We start from the raw sequence: 19,460 nt of genomic DNA on the forward strand, positions 1-19,460 counted from the left end.
TGAAGAATGTTCTCGTATGCATGGCTGTGAGAACCATTTCTGGGGAATCAGATCACCTTAAGGGGCTAGAGAAGAGAGCCTCATCACTGAGAAACACATTGTCATTCAGCCCCAATGTGCTCTGTTTGAAGGCTCAGAATGCAGGCATATTGGGCTTCTCTCTTCCTATGAATAAACAAGAGGTTAATAGACCATTTAGGACTCTCTAGAAGGTAAGCACAATATAGACTACTTAGTAAAACAACCTCTCTGAGAAAGGCAGCACACTTGGAATAAGACTTCATTCAGATAATTATAGAATTTTACGCCATATCTGAACAATCCCTATTCCAGATGGGCAAAGGGGAGGCATGACTTCTCCAAGTTCACACAGCCATTTCCATAGGTCCTCCTGACTCGGGGGACTCTGAAGTAACTCCCAAGTCCTTGCACCCAGAATGTCCCCCAGGCTGGGAGACAGGAATTCACACCTCAGAACAACTGCTGTCACCAGCCTTCTCTCATCCAGTTCTCAGAAGGAAACAAAGAAGGAATTTCTATCTCTGCTTAAGTTTCAGTTTCTTTGACCAGGAACATGCCAAGTTGAGTTGCACTTTTGACTTTCAGATTCCAGTTCCAAATTGCAAGGACACACCTTCAAATTACATCATCTGTTGCTTATAAAGCCCTGAGGTTTCACTATAAGAAGACCTACACACCAGCAACGAGATCTCTGAGAAACCAACCTGACTGAAAATACTTCAGAACTGCAACCTCATTCACAGCAACCATGAGGTGAGAATTTCTCTGCTATTTGTTTATTTATTTTTAAATTAATTAATCTATTTATTTTAATTAGGTATATATGACAGCAGAATGAATTTTTCTTTGTAGACAATTGCAGCATAACTTTTCATCTCTCGTTGTACATGATGTAGCATCATACCATATATGCAATCATACATGTACCTAGGGTAATGACTGCTATTGCATTCCAACATCTTTCCTGCCCCCATTCCCTTTCCCCATCTCTCCCTCCCCTTTGCCTAATCAATATTCCTCCATTTATCCCATGACTGCACCCTCATTTCTCTGCTTTTTTGCCATTATGTCTTAAGGATTAGAAGCAATGTTAATCAATATTATCTCAACAGGTTGATTTTCAGGCATCCTAAATTTTCTATTTGAGTATCTGTTCATAGACTGATGTGTACATGTGAGTGTGTTACCCGCTAGTGCATTCATACCAGAACTTGAGCTGTTGTATTAGTGTAGGCATTTTCATTTCTGTTGGCCTTATGAAGCTGTCTTCATGCTTCATAAAGAAAGACAGGAAAAAGGGAGAGAGTTTGCAGGAAAGGAGAAAATCATTCCAGATTGCGAGATTTTTTTCATCACACTATTTTCCATCTAGGGAAAGGAGATCAGTTTGTCGGATCTCTGATTAGAGACATCTCTTTCTCTTCATTCCTCATTTTGCTGGAAAATTAGGACCCACACAGCAATATGAGCTTCAGTGGAACCTCCCAGATGTCTGGGGAGATACTGTGGGGATGGGGTGGGAGAAGCTCATGGCCTTCTTCTGGAGACTCCTCAACTCACCTTCTGAGGGGCCAACTCTGATGAAGCTGTGATTAGATTGAATTTGATCAGATCACATTTCCTGGGGCTGCCCATTACCTGCAGGTTCTTGGCATCCACCTGTCCATGGGTCTTGGCTGGACTTCTGAGCTTAGGAACATTCACATCTTCCTTACAGGAAGGGCTAAATGGGAATTTCTCTATGGTCCCAACCGAATCTTAAATCAAGCAACTACTCAGATCAAAAGATAAAAATCCTCTAGTTAATATTGACTTGCAAATGTCCCCTAAGAGTTCCACTGGGCAAAATTTGAGAGAGGCAGAATTTCCAGGAACTACAAAACCACAAGTCAACCCTGTGTCAAATATACACTTGTAACTGATACCTAAAATGAGAAATAGTAATAATACCAAAGGATATATAGTAGTTATCTCATCCTCAATAATTATTCAATGCCAGACTGTTTTCTAAAACTGTTTTGTAAATTATTACATTTAAATCTTAAAAGAAAACAATGAGATAATCATATATCCTAATGTTGCAAAGGGGGGTGATGTCAGATTTAGATAAGCTAAGGTCACCCAGTCCATTAGAGGTGGAACTGAGATACGAAAAAGACAGTTCATTAAACTCTTAAGCCTATTGCTCCAAAAGAGTTACAATGCAGGTTCCTGACCTCATTTCAGAATACATCCTAATGAGTTCTAAAATTTTAATTTCAATATGTACCAGGAAAGAAATATGCGTAAAATGCGACATCATTTGCCATTTAAAAATTTTAAGCACTAAAATTTATTGGTGTTTAGCATCTTCACCATGTTGTGGGAGCATCACCATGATATAGTTTAAGGATGTCTAATAACTGTGAGAAGATACCTCGTATACATTGTCACTTCCTACTCGGCCCTTGCTCCAGGCCCCAGCAAATTTTCTGCATTTGCCTATTTGGTTCTGTCACATGAATGGACACGTACAATATGTGACAGGAGTGGATTCCTTCAATTTTATGTTGCCTCAGTCTCCATTTTGAAGACGAGTTGGCCTTTCTCATGTGGAAACAGAGCTAAGTCTCCCTTGACACAGCTTCCAGTTCTTTACCACCTCCCAACTCCTCAGGGTGACTGATCCAGACATCTGCCTTCTGCAAACTCCTCCTGGTAACCAATTTTGTGGGATCTCCTTTGGGACCAGACAATAATTCACGCCTAAGGAGATTTACCCAACTGACCCCTAAGCCCTTCCCAGACTGGGTAGATATGCCACAGGACCATATCTCAGTGACACCATGACCCCTTAGAACTAGAACCAACTTGCTCAAAGCTGACCAATTAATATTCTCTGCACATTTCTCATCTAAGTGATGTTGTAGACCCCAGTAAAGGATCATCCCAAAGAGGCGATCTTCTTTCTCTTTTTATGCCCACCCACTGCTTAAGCTTCAGTGTCCCTGAAGCTCCCCAATTCCTGTTCTCCCTGAAACGGGTCTTGCTGTCTTTTCTCTGGGATCTGTTAGTGAGAACTTGCTTCTGTTATTTCCCCTGTGTCTTGGAGTGGCTGCCTCTGTGTCTCTCCTGATGGACATGTCTGCAGTGGAGAGTGGTTACTTTGTTGTGAAGAAGGTAGAGAAGGTCCAACAGAAGCCACTGGATGGTTTTCCGGTATAAAGAGGTTTGCTGTGAGGGGACAGGGGACACCTGGTCATGGGTCAGACACACAGGTACTGGGCTGTACACCAGGATGAAGAAGTAGCCACTGAAGGCACACTGCAGATATCCAGGAACAAATACCATGAAGTTACATCAGAGCAGGACAAGAGTTTACAATCACTTCCAGGAGAAATCTCAAAACTAAAGAAGAAAAAAAAAATGAACACTACAATGTCCTTTTATCCTGTATCCCTTCATCTGCCATAAATTTGCTTTTTGGAAGGGGGCAGCACTGAACATTGAACCCAGGACCTCTCTCAGGTGAGGCAAGCACTCTACCATAGAGCTACATTCCTAGCCCTTTTTCACATTATTTTGTGATAAGGGCTCTCACTAAGTTGCCCAGGGTAGACTCATACTTGCAGTCCCCCTGCCTCAGCCTCTTGATAAGCTGGATTACAGGCACACACACCTACACCTGGGGACCATCATGATTTCAAGGCTCTTCCCTATTGTAACATGTATCAGCCTTTGTTGCTTTCCATGGCTGAATAATATCCAGTTGTGTGGGTATATGACATCTGCTTATCCATTTATTAATTCATGAACATTTGTGCAGTTGTCACCTTTGGCTATAGATAGTGCTACAATAAACATCCATGCACAAGTGTTGGTTTCAAACCTGTTTCCAATTGTTTTGAGCATCAATGTATGCTAAAGATACACTCATTTCAGATAGTGGTTGCAAATATTTTCTATCATTCTGGGAGCTCTTTTATCAGTCTGTTGATGGTGGCCTTTGATGCACAAATTTCTTCATTTTGGTCAAGTTCAACTCATCCCTTTTTCTGTTGTTTCCTGTGATTTGGTTGTCACAGCCAAGAAAGCATTGTCAAATGCAATGTCAAGAAGCTTTTCCCTTATATTTTCCTCTGCAAGTTTTATTGTTTTCGTCTCACATTTAGGTTTTTAATTCATTTTGAGTCATTTGGTATACTAAATGAGGTAGATGTCCAACACACTGTTGTACAACTGATGTTCTAGTTTTTCCACAACATTAGTTGTAAAGACTGTCCTTTATCCCAGTGAGTGGACTTGACATGCTTGTCAAAGTTGTTTCATCAGTGTTCTTAACTGAATCCAAATCACAAGTTCAAATCTCTAAATATTAGCTTAATGTGACAGTCTCTTGAGATAGGGTCTAGAAGGAGGTACAAAGATTAAGGAGAAACATAGGATGAGGCCTTACTTCTCTAGGGTCAATGTCATTAGAAGAAGGTAAAGGGATATTTAAGTTGTCTGAATCCACGGGCCAGGGAGGGATGGCCTAGTGAAGTACAAAGAAAGTGACCACTGGGCTGGGGTTTTGGCTCAGTGGTAGAGCGCTTGCCTAGCATATATGAGGGTTCAATTTTCAACACCACATAAGTAAATAAAATAAAGGTTGTGTCTACCTACAACTAAGAAATATTTAAAAAATAAATGATTCATATGGCCATCTCCCAGTCAGTGGCCTTCTGTAAAGAGCCCTTGCTAGGAACCATAGGCACACACTTTTACTTGCAATTCTAGCGTCCAGAACCCTGAGAAGAGTTTTGCCACCACATGCTTTGTTATTATGGCAGCCTGGGCTGACTAATGTAACTCTACAGACAAGAGTTTATTTCCAGGGTCTCTCTTTTCTTGGTCTTTGTGTTTCTTATATCTTTCATGTGGTCATTACACCACACCATAATGTTTGGATTTCTATAGCTTTGTATTCACCTCTGAAATCAGAAAGTGTGAGAGGTCCAGCTTTGTTCTTTGTTCTCAAGATTATTTTGGCTATCTCAGTGCCTTTGTGTAATGGTTAATCTGCATTGCCAACTTGATTGTGATAAGAGATGCTGAGGATTATGGGTGTGTCAATGATAGTGAGTCTAGGAATGATTGGCATGTGGGATAGCCTAACCAAAAGGAGAACCTCCAATAGGATGATGGTTTAAATGTAATAAAAGTTGGAAGAACAAAGAAACAGCAGCAGATGCAAGCTGGATTCTTACTGAAAGTCTTCTTGATTGCTGCTACCATATCTGGGGATATCAGACTCTCTCTTCTTTACTTTTCTGAAGCAGACTCTGACAGTGATTCTCCAGGAGGCTTAGTGCTCAGACTCGAATAGCACCATTGATCCCTCTTGTTCTGAGGCTTCAGCCTCTTGGACTGCCCAGCTACTGGTTTTCCCAGCTCTCCAGCCTGCAGATGGCCACTGTGCACTATTCAACTTCTGGTTGCATACGCCAACTCTCTTCACGTTATCATTTTTTTTTTTGCTGAGAAGAAGCATTTTAGTTTGAATCGCATCCCATCTATTGATTATGTTTTAATTTGTTCAAATTAGTTATACATGATAGAAGAATTCATTTTGATTCATTCTACACAAATGGAGCACACCTTTTCATTTCTCTGGTTGTAGACAATGTAGAGTCACACCACATGTGCAGTTATACTTGTACCTAGGGTAATGATGTTCATCTCATTCCACCATCTCTCCTGCACCCATGTCCCCTCCCCTTCCCTCTCTCCAATTTGTGCAATCAATGTGCCTCCATTCTCCACCTCCCCCCAATTATGGATAAGTATCCACTTATCAGACAGTACATTCAGCCTCTGGGTTTTTGAGATTAGATTACTTTCCTTAGTATGATATTCTCCAGCTCCTTCCATTTACCTGCAAATGCCATAATTTTATTCTCTTTTAATGCTGAGTAATATTCGATTGTGTATACATACCACAGTTTCTTTATTCTTTCATCTGTTGAAGAGTATCTAGGTTGGTTCCACAGTTTAGCTATTGTGAATTGAGCTGCTATGAACAATGATATAGCTGTGTCACTGTAGTATGCTGATTTTAAGTCCTTTGGATATAGACTGAGTAGTAGGATAGCTGGATTAAATGGTGGTTGCATTCCAATTTTCTATGGAATATCCAAACTGCTTTCCACAGTAGTTGCACCAATTTGCTCAGCCACCAGCAGTGTATGAGTGTACTATTATCCCCACATCCTTGCTAACACTTATTTTTGCTTGTATTCTTGATAATTGCCTTTCTGATGTGAGACAAAATCTTAGAGTAGTTTTGATTTGCATTTCTCTAAACACTAGAGAAGTTGAATGTAAATGTTTCTGGGAAAACTGGAAATCCACATGTAGCCAAATGAAATTGAAGAAATATTTCTCACCATGCACAAAGCTCAACTCAAAGGGGATTAAGGACCTAGGAATTAGATCAGAAACCGTGCACCCAATAGAAGAAAAAATAATCCCAAATCTTCATCGTGTCTGCTTAAGTCCTGACTTCTTTAACAAGACTCCTAAAGCACAAGCAGTGAAATCAAGAACCAATAAATGGTCTATTGTATATCCTCTTCTGAGAAGTGTCTGTTACATCACATTTTTATTCATTTATATATATATATAATATATGTATTTTATATATATAATATATGTATTATATATATACATACACACACATACACAATATATATGATTTACTATTACTCAACTTTATAAAAGAATAAAATTATGGCATTTACCAGTAAAGGAATGGAGCTGGAGAATATTATGCTAAGTGAAATAAGGCAACATCAAAAAACCAAAACCTCAATGTTTTCTCTGATAAATGAATGCTAATTCACAATGGGGGCACTATGGAAAAATAGAGTTACTTTAGATTAGGTAGAAGAGAGTGAATGGAGGGGAGGGGTGTGTGGGTAGGAATGATAGTAGAATCAATCAGACATTATTATCCTAAGTACACACATTAACTATAAGACTGGGAGGATTCTATACTATGGACAACCAGAAGAATGGCAAATTATATTCCATTATATATGATGCAAAAAAGTGCATTATACTGTCATGTATAACTAATTAAAACATATTTTTAAAATTATTTTTAAAAATCTGAATACAGGGGAAACATTCAGTTTGCACTAATGTTGTAGTAGGTGTTTCACTGGAGTTTTCCTTATGACTGTTCCTCACCTAAAGACAAAATCCACTTTTGTTTCACAGTGAGAATGCACATGATCATGGGATCCAGGACAAGCTGCGGCAGTTGAGATGTCACTTCACGTGGGAGCTGGAAATTGAAGACAATGAAATACCAGATTTAGAAAGTAGGGTCATGGAAGAGATTGAGTTCCTAGACACCAGATACAATGTGGGGATTCACAACCTCCTGGCCTATGTGAAGCACCTGAAAGGCCAGCATGAGGAGGCCCTGCAGAGCTTGAGAGAAGCTGAAGACTTGGTCCAGAGGGAGCACGCAGACCAGGCAGACCTGAGGAGCCTGGTGACCTGGGGCAACTGTGCCTGGGTGTATCACCACATGGGCAGATTGGCAGAAGCCCAGACTTACCTGGACAAGGTGGAGGACACTTGCAAGAAGTTCACAAGTTTCTCCCGCTACAGGCTGGAGTCTCCTGAGATGGAGTGTGAGGAAGGATGGGCCTTGCTGAAGTGTGGGAGAAAGCACTATCAGAGGGCCAAGACCTGCTTTGAAAGGGCTCTGAGCGGGAAGCCTGAAAACCCTGAATTCAGCCTGGGGTTCGCCATCTCCTCCTTCCATCTGGATTATGATGATAAAAATGTAATTTCTCTAGAGCCCCTGAGGAGAGCTGTCAGTTTAAACCCAGAAGATGTATATGTTAAGGTTCTCCTTGCCCTGAAGCTTCAGGATGTAGGACAGGAAGTGGAGGGAGAAGGCTACATTGAGGAAGCTCTGAACAGCACATCCTCCCAGCCCTATGTCTTTCAATATGCAAGCAAATTTTACCGAAAAAAAGGCTGTGTGGATAAAGCTATTGAGCTCCTTAAGAAAGCCTTGGAGGAAAGACCCAACTCTGCCTCCCTGCATCACCAGTTAGGGCTTTGCTACAGGGCAAAAATGTCTCAAGTAAAGGATGCAACAAATGTGAACCCTAGAAGGCAGGAAAGAGAAAATGTGCACAGATGGGTTCAATTGGCTATAAAAGAATTTCAAGAGACTGTAAGATTAAAGCCAAGATTAGAGATGGCTTACGTTTACATGGCTGAAATGTATGCAGAAATACACAAGTATGAAGAGGCAGAGAAAAATTTTCAGAAAGCATTATGCATGGACAATATTGCTCCCTGCATTCAGCAAGACATTCATCACCGCTATGGCCGTTTCCAACAATTTCACATGAGATCTGAAGACAAAGCAATCACCCACTATTTAAAAGGTCTAAAGATACAAGAAAAGTCCTTTGCCAGGAAAAAACTCATAAGTGCCTTAGAAAAACTGGCTAAAAGCCAGGTGAACCAGAATCTGAGAGATGTGAAGAGTGTCAGCCTCAAGGGGCTCACCGATGAATTAAAAGAGGAAATGAACGAGGCCCTGAGGTGGTATGAGAAGGCTCTGAGGCTCCTTGATCAGCTGAACCCTGTGTTTTGAGGAAGGGCCCCACCCTCCATTTCATCTACTCACAACTAAATAGAACAACAAGCTTCCCTGCTTGCTGCCTCCCAAAATGTACGACTGACGAAATAAAAAAGTAGATCGGGCAGCACATGCCCTCTCCCCTCCCTGCCTGCTCCTGCCTTCTCCCTGCTTCCTTAGTGCCTAGGCCAGGAGCATCCATCCTCTCTCCTGGCATCCCTGCACTCATTGGCCCTGGATGAAAATCCTGTTTGACACCCAGCAGCTGCTGGATCCACCAGGATCCTTTTGCTAAAGACTGTGCCTTAGAAATGAAGTGCTTCCTCCTTGAGTGAGACTGTTGTCCTGGACCAAGGAGAATTCAACAGAAAGGGTTCTTTTTTTTTTTTTTTTTGATGGTGGTGGGGGGGTCCTGGGAATTAAACTCAGGAGCATTCAAAAACTAACCCACAAATATTTTTTGTATTTTATTTAGAGACAGGATCTCACTAAGTTGTTGAGTGCCTTATAGTTGCTGAGGCTGGCTTTGAACTCTCAGTCTTCCTGTCTCAGCCTGCAGAGCAGCTGTGATTAAAGATGCAGGCTATCATACCCTGCCAGGGTTTCTTTCTTATGTGGCCAGGTCTCCTCAAGTACTTCAAGATCTAAGAGTAAGACAACTTTTCGTCCTCTAAAATCATTCCTGTCAGGTCTCTTGGTTACAGCAAGGAAAAAGCTGAACAAACCAGATCAGTAAATATAATACTATATAACAATAACCATTATTATTATTATGTACCACTAGAATGGCCATCCTATGTATCAAAAAGAGAATGAGGAGTTCCTTGTCCACTGTGTCGGGAGGGCAACAACATAGAGTAAGGAAGACATTGATATTGACCTCAAAGAAAGGGAAGTGGGGCCAGAGATTGGGTCCCACACCAGTGAACAAGACCAGTTCAGACATACAATAAGCACCAGGGATCTCTGAGGCCCTGATCAGAGCCCAGGTGCACAGCTAAATCCATCCCCTCAGAATTCCTTTTTAACATTGAGTCTGGGGGCCCACTGCACATCCAGAAAGGAGTTCCATAGATCTTGGGCAGGGCCTAGTAGGAATTACTTTTAAAACTTCCCTGCACATGACCCTTCTGTGTTATGAGGGTCGAGATCTGCATAGCTATTCCAAATCACTTTTTTTTTTATTAGCCAAGAGAAAGGAGGTTCACAGAGGTCTGTAGGTTCTCATAACTGTTCAGTGTCTACAGAGATGGTCTAGAATTCCGGGAAAACACTCAGAAGCTAGTACTGACATTACATTTCTTCAAGTTTCGTTTTCTCCAGCTCTAATTTTTTATCTTATCTCTGCACTTGTGCCAGCGCAAAATGGCTAGGGATGTAGTTTAGTGGTAGAACTATTGCCTAGAATGTATGAGGCCTTGTGTTCATTTCTCAGGGGGAAAATAAAAGCCTTTGTCACATATTATTCTCAGTTTAATGGTCTTCTAATGCACTTCTAATCAGTCTTTCTTATTTTTTACTAATAGTTAAATAAAAACCTTTTACATAGCATGTGATATGGAATGTGCTCTGCATAAGTAGGCTTATTAATGTTCCTAAAGGCCAGGGTGACAAGTGCCATTGTTATCATAACTTTACAAATGTGATTCTAAAGAATGGAGTGGTGACTGGCTTAGAATGTGCCAGAACAATGCTATGAAGCCAAGCAAACTACAATCACTATTCATGCATAGCTTAAAGATCTAAATACATTGATGTCGTTTCATGTTGTGGGCCACAGCTGAGTCGGAATGGCCCCTGGCATTTTGCCAGAAGTAATGATTGAGAGGCGAGCCATTAAGATGACGCTGGATTGATTCAATTGTATATAGACCCCTTCTGTCTGCCTCGGGCTCCCGCTACTTTGGAGTTCTCAAGAGGATTCCTGGGGAGTTCATGTTCATTGGTGAAGTTCCAGTGGTGGGAGTTCCGGTTGGTGTCTGGTGCCTGAGAGGGGCCACGTGGATGGCATTTGGGAGAGTTCCCGGGGAGGGTGCATGGAGTGCTGTTGGAGTTCAGGCAATAAAGTTTCCTGTTTGAACATACAAGTGCTTTGTGGCGGCTTGATGACTTGTGCCCAGCCAGACTGCGGCATTTGGTGGCCCATGCAGGGAACGCCTGAAGCTTGGGGGTAAGTGAAATTGCTTGCTCCTGAAGGAAGGCGAGAGAATGGGTGACCAAGTCTAACTGTCTGTCTGATACAGGAATACATCTTTCACAAATCCAGTCGTCAATTCATTATGTTTTCCTTTAACAAGAACTAGACTTCAGATGCCATCTAACTGAATTTTTTGTGATTGAAACTAAAAAAAAAAAAAAAAAAAAAAAAAAAAAAACCTTAAGTATCAATTCCAATGGGTGTGGCTATTTACATACATTTTTCTTTGTATTATTTTTGATGTCTTCTTAAGGCCAAAATATTTCTCTCTGCTGCATAATAATGCTGCTTAGTAAAAGCAGCCCCAAATTGATGGTTTAAAACAAGGCTTTTCTTAGTTTACAAGTCATCAAGTTAGCAGATCAGGTTAAACTCTGCAGAGCTGGTCTTAGGTGAGTTCAAAAAGATATGGGTTGAGTGGCTGGCTACAGACACAATAGTGGCTAGGCCATGTGTCTCGTCATTCCTGTGGAGTAGCCTGCATCAGCTTCCCTGGCAAAAATGAGATGAAAAGAGAAAATGGATACCTGCACTTGCCTCATGTTTGCCACCCATGAACTAGCACTTGTTCTGTAGTCAATCACGGAGGCAGTGGAGAGTACATAAAAAGTGTTGGGTAATAGCAGAGTTAGATATCAACATAAAGCAAATAAAACAATCACCCTACGTGCACAATTAATGCAATTTTATATGTGTCAGGACTAATCTAATAAAGGGATAAATCCTATTACCTGTGCTGATCAATAGGCTAAATGGTTTTATTTAGCAATAAATTAAAAATGTAGGTATCATCTGTTTGCAATATTTTCCATGACTAAAACTTTAAAATCATCCCTATTATCATTTTTTATGAAGTTGGTTATCCACACATACTGTGCTTGATTGGCTTATTGTAAGAGTCTTTTCATTTCATCCCAGTGAATAAATATAAATGCAAACCTCAAAAAAAAAAAAAATCAAAAAACAATCTGTTCTCATTTTAATTTGTTTTGTTTTTGTTTTAAGCTGCCTGTCCCTAGAACTTTCTCAGGCAAACTGGGTAAAATGGTTTGCTCAAGGTTTGAAGTTGTTCGGCCCTGAGAAGAGATAGAGATAGACCACGAAAATACATTTCAAGAAAACAGGAAAATTGATACAACGATTTTTTGTTCCGTTTTTGTTTCATTCTGTTTCGGTTTTGTTTTGTGTTATCTTGTTGGGTTGCATTATCTTTATAGTAGATTAGAAATTAGTAAAAAACAAACTGAAAGAGTGTTAAGTAAATTGTTAGAGGTTCTGACTATGGAGGAAGACATTTTAGACCAAGTAAAAGAGAAGGTCTCTTGAGCTAGTCAGACAGAGGAAGAAAATGAGGAAGGACTATCAGGCAAAAAGTTAAAACAGGAGGCTGCTACTAACACCTTTCTATCACCAGAGAGCGTAAGTGTCCAACGAACAGCTCCACCTGTACAGACAACATATGCTGTTGATAGATGGGATCCTGAGACAGGACCTCAAAGATTAGCATGCCCTGTACTTGATCAGGCAGGAGGGCAGCAAATTCACCGTGCTTTAGATTTCAAAACAGTGAAGCAGTTAAAGGAGGCTGTAACAACCTATGGTCCCCAAGCACCCTTCACTGTAAGCATGGTCGAATCCATTAACAACTTGGACATGACGCCAGCAGATTGGGCTAGAATGTGTAAAACTGTGCTAAATGGAGGGCAGTATTTGTTATGGAAGGTTGCCAACGAAGAATTTTCCACTGAGATGGCTGGGCGATATGCAGCAGCCAGTTATCCTCAGCGAAACCTAGATATGTTGTTAGGAAAAGGACCTTATGAGGATCAGCAGCAACAAATTAGATATGATCCTGCTATATACTCACAAATTGCTGCAGATGCAGTTAGGGCATGGAAGACTTTACAAGGACATGGAGATTTACAATGTCAATTATCTAAGGTAATACAGGGCGCTAATGAACCTTACGCTGAATTTGTAGATAGGCTTATTCAAACAGTTACCAGAGTTTTGGGGGATATAGAACAAGCAATGCCATTAATAAAACAACTGGCATATAAGCAAGCAAATCGTTGGTGCAAAGAGGTCATTAGACCAAGGAAAAATGAAGATTTAAACACATATATTAAATTATGTAGAGAAATTAATGAACAAGGGCAAGTCTTGGCAGCTTCAGTACAACAGGCTTTCGTTACCAGGCCAAAAACATGCTGCAAATGTGAACAAACAGGACATTTTAAAAGCAATTGTCCCATAGGAAGATGGTTTAACAAAACTAGGTATAAAAGAGGTAGAATACCGGGTATTTGCCCATGATGCCGTAGAGGGAGACATTGGGCTAATGAATGCCATTCTCAACCACCATAGAGGGTACTCCATTATCAAAAAATGGACAAGAACCAGGTGTTTACCCATGATATCATGGAGAAAGGCATCAGGCTCCATTGCCAAAAAATGGACAGGGGGGCCCAATGCTCTGGGGCCCACGACCACAAATATACGGGGCACTGGAGGAACCCAGCAACACCATGGAGGAACCCAGCAACACCATCAGGGTAGTGTTCAGGACACATTATCCATCAGATCTCTCATCAGACAAACCACAGGAAGTGCAAGGTTGGACATCTGCACCTCTGCCAGAGCAGTACTAACTCCAGAGATGGGAGTTCAAATCATTCCCACAGGAGTAAAAGGACCTCACACGCCCACTGGCACCAAGGCCAAATTTGGGGGCCAACAGACATGAGGTAAAGAACCTCATCCCTCCACTGGCACCAAGGACAAATTTGGGGGCCAACAGAGGTGAGGCAAAGAACCTCACCCCCCCCCCCCACTGGTGCAAAGGCCTATCCACAAGTAAGGCTTTATGCTGGACCTGTAGTCAATGATGGGTAGATCCAATTACAATGGTACCAATCTGGACAGGAGGCTGACGCCTTGAGGTCAGCTGATCCAATGACGGGTAAGACCATATGTAGAATTGGACAACCTAAACAGGCATGGTGCCTAAGCCACATTGCTTATTGTTTGATTAAACAGAAGGGGGGAGATGTTGAGGACCACAACTGAGTCCGAATGGCCCCTGGCATTTTGCCAGAATTAATGGTTGAGAGGCGAGCCATTAAGATGATGCTGGATTGATTCAATTGTATATAGATCCCTGCTGTCCGCCTCGGGCTCCCGCTACTTTGGAGTTCTCAAGAGGATTCCTGGGGAGTTCGTGTTGGTTGGTGAAGTTCCAGTGGTGGGAGTTCCGGTTGGTGTCGGGTGCCTAGAGGGGCCACGTGGGTGGCGTTTGGGAGAGTTCCCGGGGAGGGTGCATGGAGTGCTGTTGGAGTTCAGGCAATAAAGTTTCCTGTTTGAACATACAAGTGCTTTGTGGTGGCTCAGTGGTTTGTGCCCAGCCAGACTGCAGCAGTTGCATCATTGTTATATGCTCATTTTAAATCCTTTGGGTTTGGACCCAGGAGGGGATACCTGGGTCAAATGGTGGTTCCATGCCACATTTTCTGAGGAATCTCCACATTGCTTTCCATAAAGGTTGCAGCAATTTGCAGGCCCCCCAGCAATGTATGAGTTTGCCTTTTCCCCACATCCTCACCAACATTTATATTTGCTTGTATTCGTGAATATTGCCATTCTGACTGGGGTAGATGAAATCTTAGAGTAGTTTTGATTTGTATTTCTCTAATTGCTAAGGATGTTTAACATATTTTCATATATTTGTTGATCAATTGTACTTGTTCTCCTGTGAAGTGTCTGTTCAGTTCCTGAGTCCATTTACTGATTGGGTTATTTACTTTTTTGGTGTTAGAGTGTTTGAGTTATTGATATATCTTGGAGATATATCAGAGGTGCATGTGGTAATGATTTTCTCCCTTTCTGTTCGCTCTCTCTTCATGTTATCATTTTTTTTTTTTTTGCTGAGAAGAAGCATTTTAGTTTGAATCGCATCCCATCTATTGATTATGTTTTAATTTGTTCAAATTAGTTATACATGATAGAAGAATGCATTTTGTAGACAAAAGGAGCACACCTTTTCATTTCTCTGGTTGTATACAATGTAGAGTCACACCACATGTGCAGTTATACTTGTACCTAGGGTAATGATGTTCATCTCATTCCACCATCTCTCCTGCCCCCATGTTCCCTCCCCTTCCCTCTCTCTGCTTTGTGCAATCAGTGTTCCTCTATTCTCCAGCTCCCCCAATTATGGATCAGTATCCACTTATCAGACAGTACATTCATCCTCTGGGTTTTTGGGATTGGATTACTTTCCTTAGCATGATATTTCCAGATCCTTCCATTTACCTTCAAACACCATAATTTTATTCTCTTTTAATGATGAGTAATTTTCCATTGTGTATACATACCACAGTTTCTTTATCCATTCATCTGTTGAAGGGCATCTAGGTTGGTTCCACAATTTAGCTATTGTGAATTGAGCTGCTATGAACAATGATATAGCTGTGTCACTGTAGTATGCTGATTTTAAGTCCTTTGGATATAGACTGAGGAGTGGGATAGCTGGGTCAAATGGTGGTGCATTCCAATTTTCTATGGAATCTCCATACTGCTTCCTACAGTATGTGCACCAATTTGCTTTGACACCAGCAATATATGAGTGTACTTTTTTCCCCACATCTCTGCTAACACTTATTTTTGCTTGTATTCTTGATAATTACCATTCTGATGTGAGACAAAATCTTAGAGTAGTTTTGATTTGCATTTCTCTAAACACTAGAGAAGTTGAATGTAAATGTTTCTGAGAAAACTGGAAATCCACATGCAGCCAAATGAAATTGAAGTAATATTTCTCACCATGCACAAAGCTCAACTCAAAGTGGATTAAGGACCTAGGAATTAGATCAGAAACCATGCACCCAATAGAAGAAAAAATAGTCCCAAATCTTCAACATGTCTGATTAGGTCCTGACTTCCTTAACAAGACTCCTAAAAAACAAGAAGTAAAATCAAGCATGAATAAATGGTCTATTGTATATCCTCTTCTGAGAAGTGTCTGTTCAGTTCCTTAGCCCATTTATTGGTTGGGTTATTTACTTTTTTGATGTTAAGTTTTTTGAGGTCTTTATATATCCTGGAGATTAGTGCTCTATCTGATGTGTGTGTAGTAAAGATGTTCTCCATTCTGTGGGCTTTCTCTTCATGTTAATGATAGTTTCCTTTTAGGTACTAGAGCAGAGAGCCTGTGCCTAATAGAAGAAAAATAGGTCCAAATCTTCACCATGTGAGCTTAGGATCTGACTTCCTTAATGAGATTCCTGAAGCACAAGCAGTAAAATCAAGAATCAATAAATCGTATATTGTATATCGTTTCTTAAGAAGTGTCTGTTACATAACATTTTTATTCATATACACACACACATACATAATATATATAAGTTACTATTAATCAGTTTTATAAAAGAATAAAATACGGCATTTCCAGTAAAGGAATGGAACTGGAGAATATACTATTATGCTATGTGAAATAAGGCAACACCAAAAAATCAAAAGCTCAATGTTTTCTCTGATAAATGGATGCTATTTCACAATGGGGGCACTATGGAAAAATAGAGTTACTTTAGATTAGGTAGAAGAGAGTGAATGGAGGGGAGAGGTGTGTGGGTAGGAAGGATAGTAGAATGAATCAGACATTATTACCCTATGTACACATATTAACTGTAAGACTGGCAGAATTCTATACTATGGAAAACCAGAAGAATGACAAATTATACTCCATTATATGTGATGTATCAAAGTGCATTCTATTGTCATGTATAATTAATTAAAACATATTTTAAAACTTATTTTTTAAAAATCTGAATAGGTGAAACTTTCAGTTTGCACTAATGTTGTAGTAGGTGTTTCACTGGAGTTTTCCTTATGGCTATATCTCACCTAACAGAGAAAATCCACTTTTGTTTCACAGTGAGAATGTACATGATCATGGGATCCAGGACAAGCTGCGGCAGTTGAGATGTCACTTCACGTGGGGGCTGGAAATTGAAGACAATGAAACACCAGATTTAGAAAGCAGGGTCATGGAAGAGATTGAGTTCCTAGACACCAGATACAATGTGGGGATTCACAACCTCCTGGCCTATGTGAAGCACCTGAAAGGCCAGATGAGGAGGCCCTGCAGAGCTTGAGAGAAGCTGAAGACTTGGTCCAGGGGGAGCACGCACACCAGACAGACCTGAGGAGCCTGGTGACCTGGGGCAACTGTGCCTGGGTGTATCACCACATGGGCAGATTGGCAGAAGCCCAGACTTACCTGGACAAGGTGGAAGACACTTGCAAGAAGTTTGGAAGTCTCTCCCACTACAAGCTGGAGTCTCCTGAGATGGAGTATGAGGAAGGATGGGCCTTGCTGAAGTGTGGGAGAAAGAATTATGAGCAGGCCAAGGCCTGCTTTGAAAGGGCTCTGAGAGTGGAGCCTGAAAACCCTGAATTCAGCCTGGGGTTCGCCATCTCCTCCTTCCATCTGGATTATGATGATGAAAACATAATTTCTCTAGAGCCCCTAAAGAGAGCTGTCAGGTTAATCCCAGAAGATGCATATGTTAAGGTTCTCCTTGCCCTGAAGCTTCAGGTGGTAGGACAGGAAAAAGAGGGAGAAGGCTACATTGAGGAAGCTCTGAACAGCACATCCTCCCAAACCTTTGTGGTTTAATATGCAAGCAAATTTTACCGAAAAAAGGGCTGTGTGGATAAAGCTATTGAGCTCCTTAAGAAAGTCTTGGAAGCAAGACCCAACTCTGCCTACCTACATCACCAGTTAGGGCTTTGCTACAGGGTAAAACTGTTTCAAGTAAAGAATGTGAGAAATATGAACCCTAGAAGGCAAGAAAGAGAAAATGTGCACAGAATGGTTCAATTGGCTATAAAAGAATTCCAAGAGACTCTAAGATTAAGGCCAAGATTTGAGATGGCTTACGTTTTCATGGCTGAAATGTATGCAGTAAGAGGCCAGTGCAGAGAGGCAGAGGAAAATTTTCAGAAAGCATTATGCATGGATAAACTTGGTGACCACATACAGCATGACATTCATTACCAATATGGCCGTTTCCAACAATTTCACATGAGATCTGAAGACAAAGCAATCACCCACTATTTAAAAGGTCTAAAGATAGAAGAAATGTCCTTTACCAGGAAAAAAAATTATAAGTGCCTTAGAAAAACTGGCTAAAAGTCATGTGAACCAGAATGTGAGTGTTGTGGAGAGTGTCAGCCTCCTGGGGCTCAGCCATAAATTAAAAGGGGAAGTGAAGGAGGCCCTGCTGTGCTATGAGAGGGCTCCTAGGCTCCCTGATCAGCTGAACCCTGTGTTTTGAGAAAGGGGCCCCACCCTCCATTTCATCTACTCACAACTAAATAGAACAACAAGCTTCCCTGCTTGCTGTGCCTCCCGAAATGTATGACTGACAAAATAAAAAAGTAGATCGGGCAGCACATGCCCTCTCCCCTCCCTGCCTGCTCCTGCCTTTTCCCTGCTTCCTTAGTGCCTAGGCCAGGAGCATCCATCCTCTCTCCTGGCATCCCTGCACTCATTGGCCCTGGATGAAAATCTTGTTTGACACCCAGCAGCTGCTGGATACATCAGGATCCTTTTCCTAATGACTGTGCCTTGGAAATGAACTGCTTCCTCCTTGAGTGAGGCTGTTGTCCTGGACCAAGGAGAATTCAACACAAAGGGGTTCTTTTTTATGTGGCCAGATACCCTGAGGCACTTCAAAATCCAAGAGCAAGACAACTTTTCCTCCTCTAAAATCATTCCTGTCGACTCTTTTGGTTATAGCAATGAAAAAGCTGATGAAAATGCATCGCTGGAAATTTGTTCAAGCTAACAAGACTTTTGATGTTTTAGGGAAATAAAAAGAAGAAGAAAAACAAATCTTGTGTGAAATGTGCAAGTTGAAAAATGGGAGTTCAAAACCCAATTGAGTCTAATGTATGAAAAATGATATATCATGAGCTCTGTAATGTTTTGAACAATCAATAAAAAAAAAAGAAAAAGACATAAAGAAGTTTCTATAGTTTTTAGGTGGTGTGTGATATACGCTCCGTTTTTCATCTGCCCTGAAATGATCATTAAAATTTGCCAAAAGTACAAACTCTTCCAGTGTGTTTTGTTGGCCACATGACATAAGGACAGATGTGAAAGAAAAGTGTGTAAGGGAAGGGGAGAAGGATAAGGCAGGGTAATAGATTTGGTGGATACAATCAAAGTTTGTTAGATATGTGTATGAAAATGTCACAGGGGAACCCATTATTTTGTACAATTAATATGCTCTAATAAATATAATGAAATGTTTTTATTAAAAGTTTTGTGATGAAATGGAGAACTGTGGAACCAACTCACACAGCCCTGGGAATCCAAAGAAAGGGAAGTGAAAAAGGGTGTGCATGTGGCGTAGTATCAACGTCAGGGCTCTTTGCACAACAGACATTGAAAGGTTGGCAGCATCAGCATTCTCCACGAGTGGAGTTTTGGATAATCTCGCTGACCACATACAGCATATTTCCAGAGAAAGTTAGGAAAAGCAGAGCTCAGCAGAACATCAGTAAAAAGAACCGAAGCTGTACCCATAATCTTACATGCAGCAC

The 19,460-nt window shown here is 41.0% G+C and overlaps 1 protein-coding gene and 1 pseudogene across 2 annotated transcripts; both read left to right on the forward strand.

The window, feature by feature from the left end:
* The first annotated feature begins 357 nt into the window (after positions 1-357).
* On the forward strand, positions 358-8,952 carry LOC308634514 (interferon-induced protein with tetratricopeptide repeats 1B-like). The gene is made up of 2 exons (XM_081268371.1): positions 358-774; positions 7,264-8,952. Exons 1-2 carry the CDS (start codon positions 770-772, stop codon positions 8,666-8,668), a joined length of 1,410 nt encoding a protein of 469 aa, XP_081124497.1. The 5' UTR covers positions 358-769; the 3' UTR covers positions 8,669-8,952.
* A 3,551-nt stretch (positions 8,953-12,503) lies between these two features.
* Positions 12,504-18,216, forward strand: LOC308634406 (interferon-induced protein with tetratricopeptide repeats 1B-like; annotated as a pseudogene). Its single transcript has 2 exons — positions 12,504-12,652; positions 16,783-18,216. The product of its transcript is annotated as an interferon-induced protein with tetratricopeptide repeats 1B-like (transcript).
* The last annotated feature ends 1,244 nt before the right edge of the window (positions 18,217-19,460 follow it).

This window comes from Spermophilus citellus (genome assembly GCF_964194105.1).
Source record: "Spermophilus citellus genome assembly, chromosome: 15".
Classification (NCBI taxonomy): domain Eukaryota; kingdom Metazoa; phylum Chordata; class Mammalia; order Rodentia; family Sciuridae; genus Spermophilus; species Spermophilus citellus.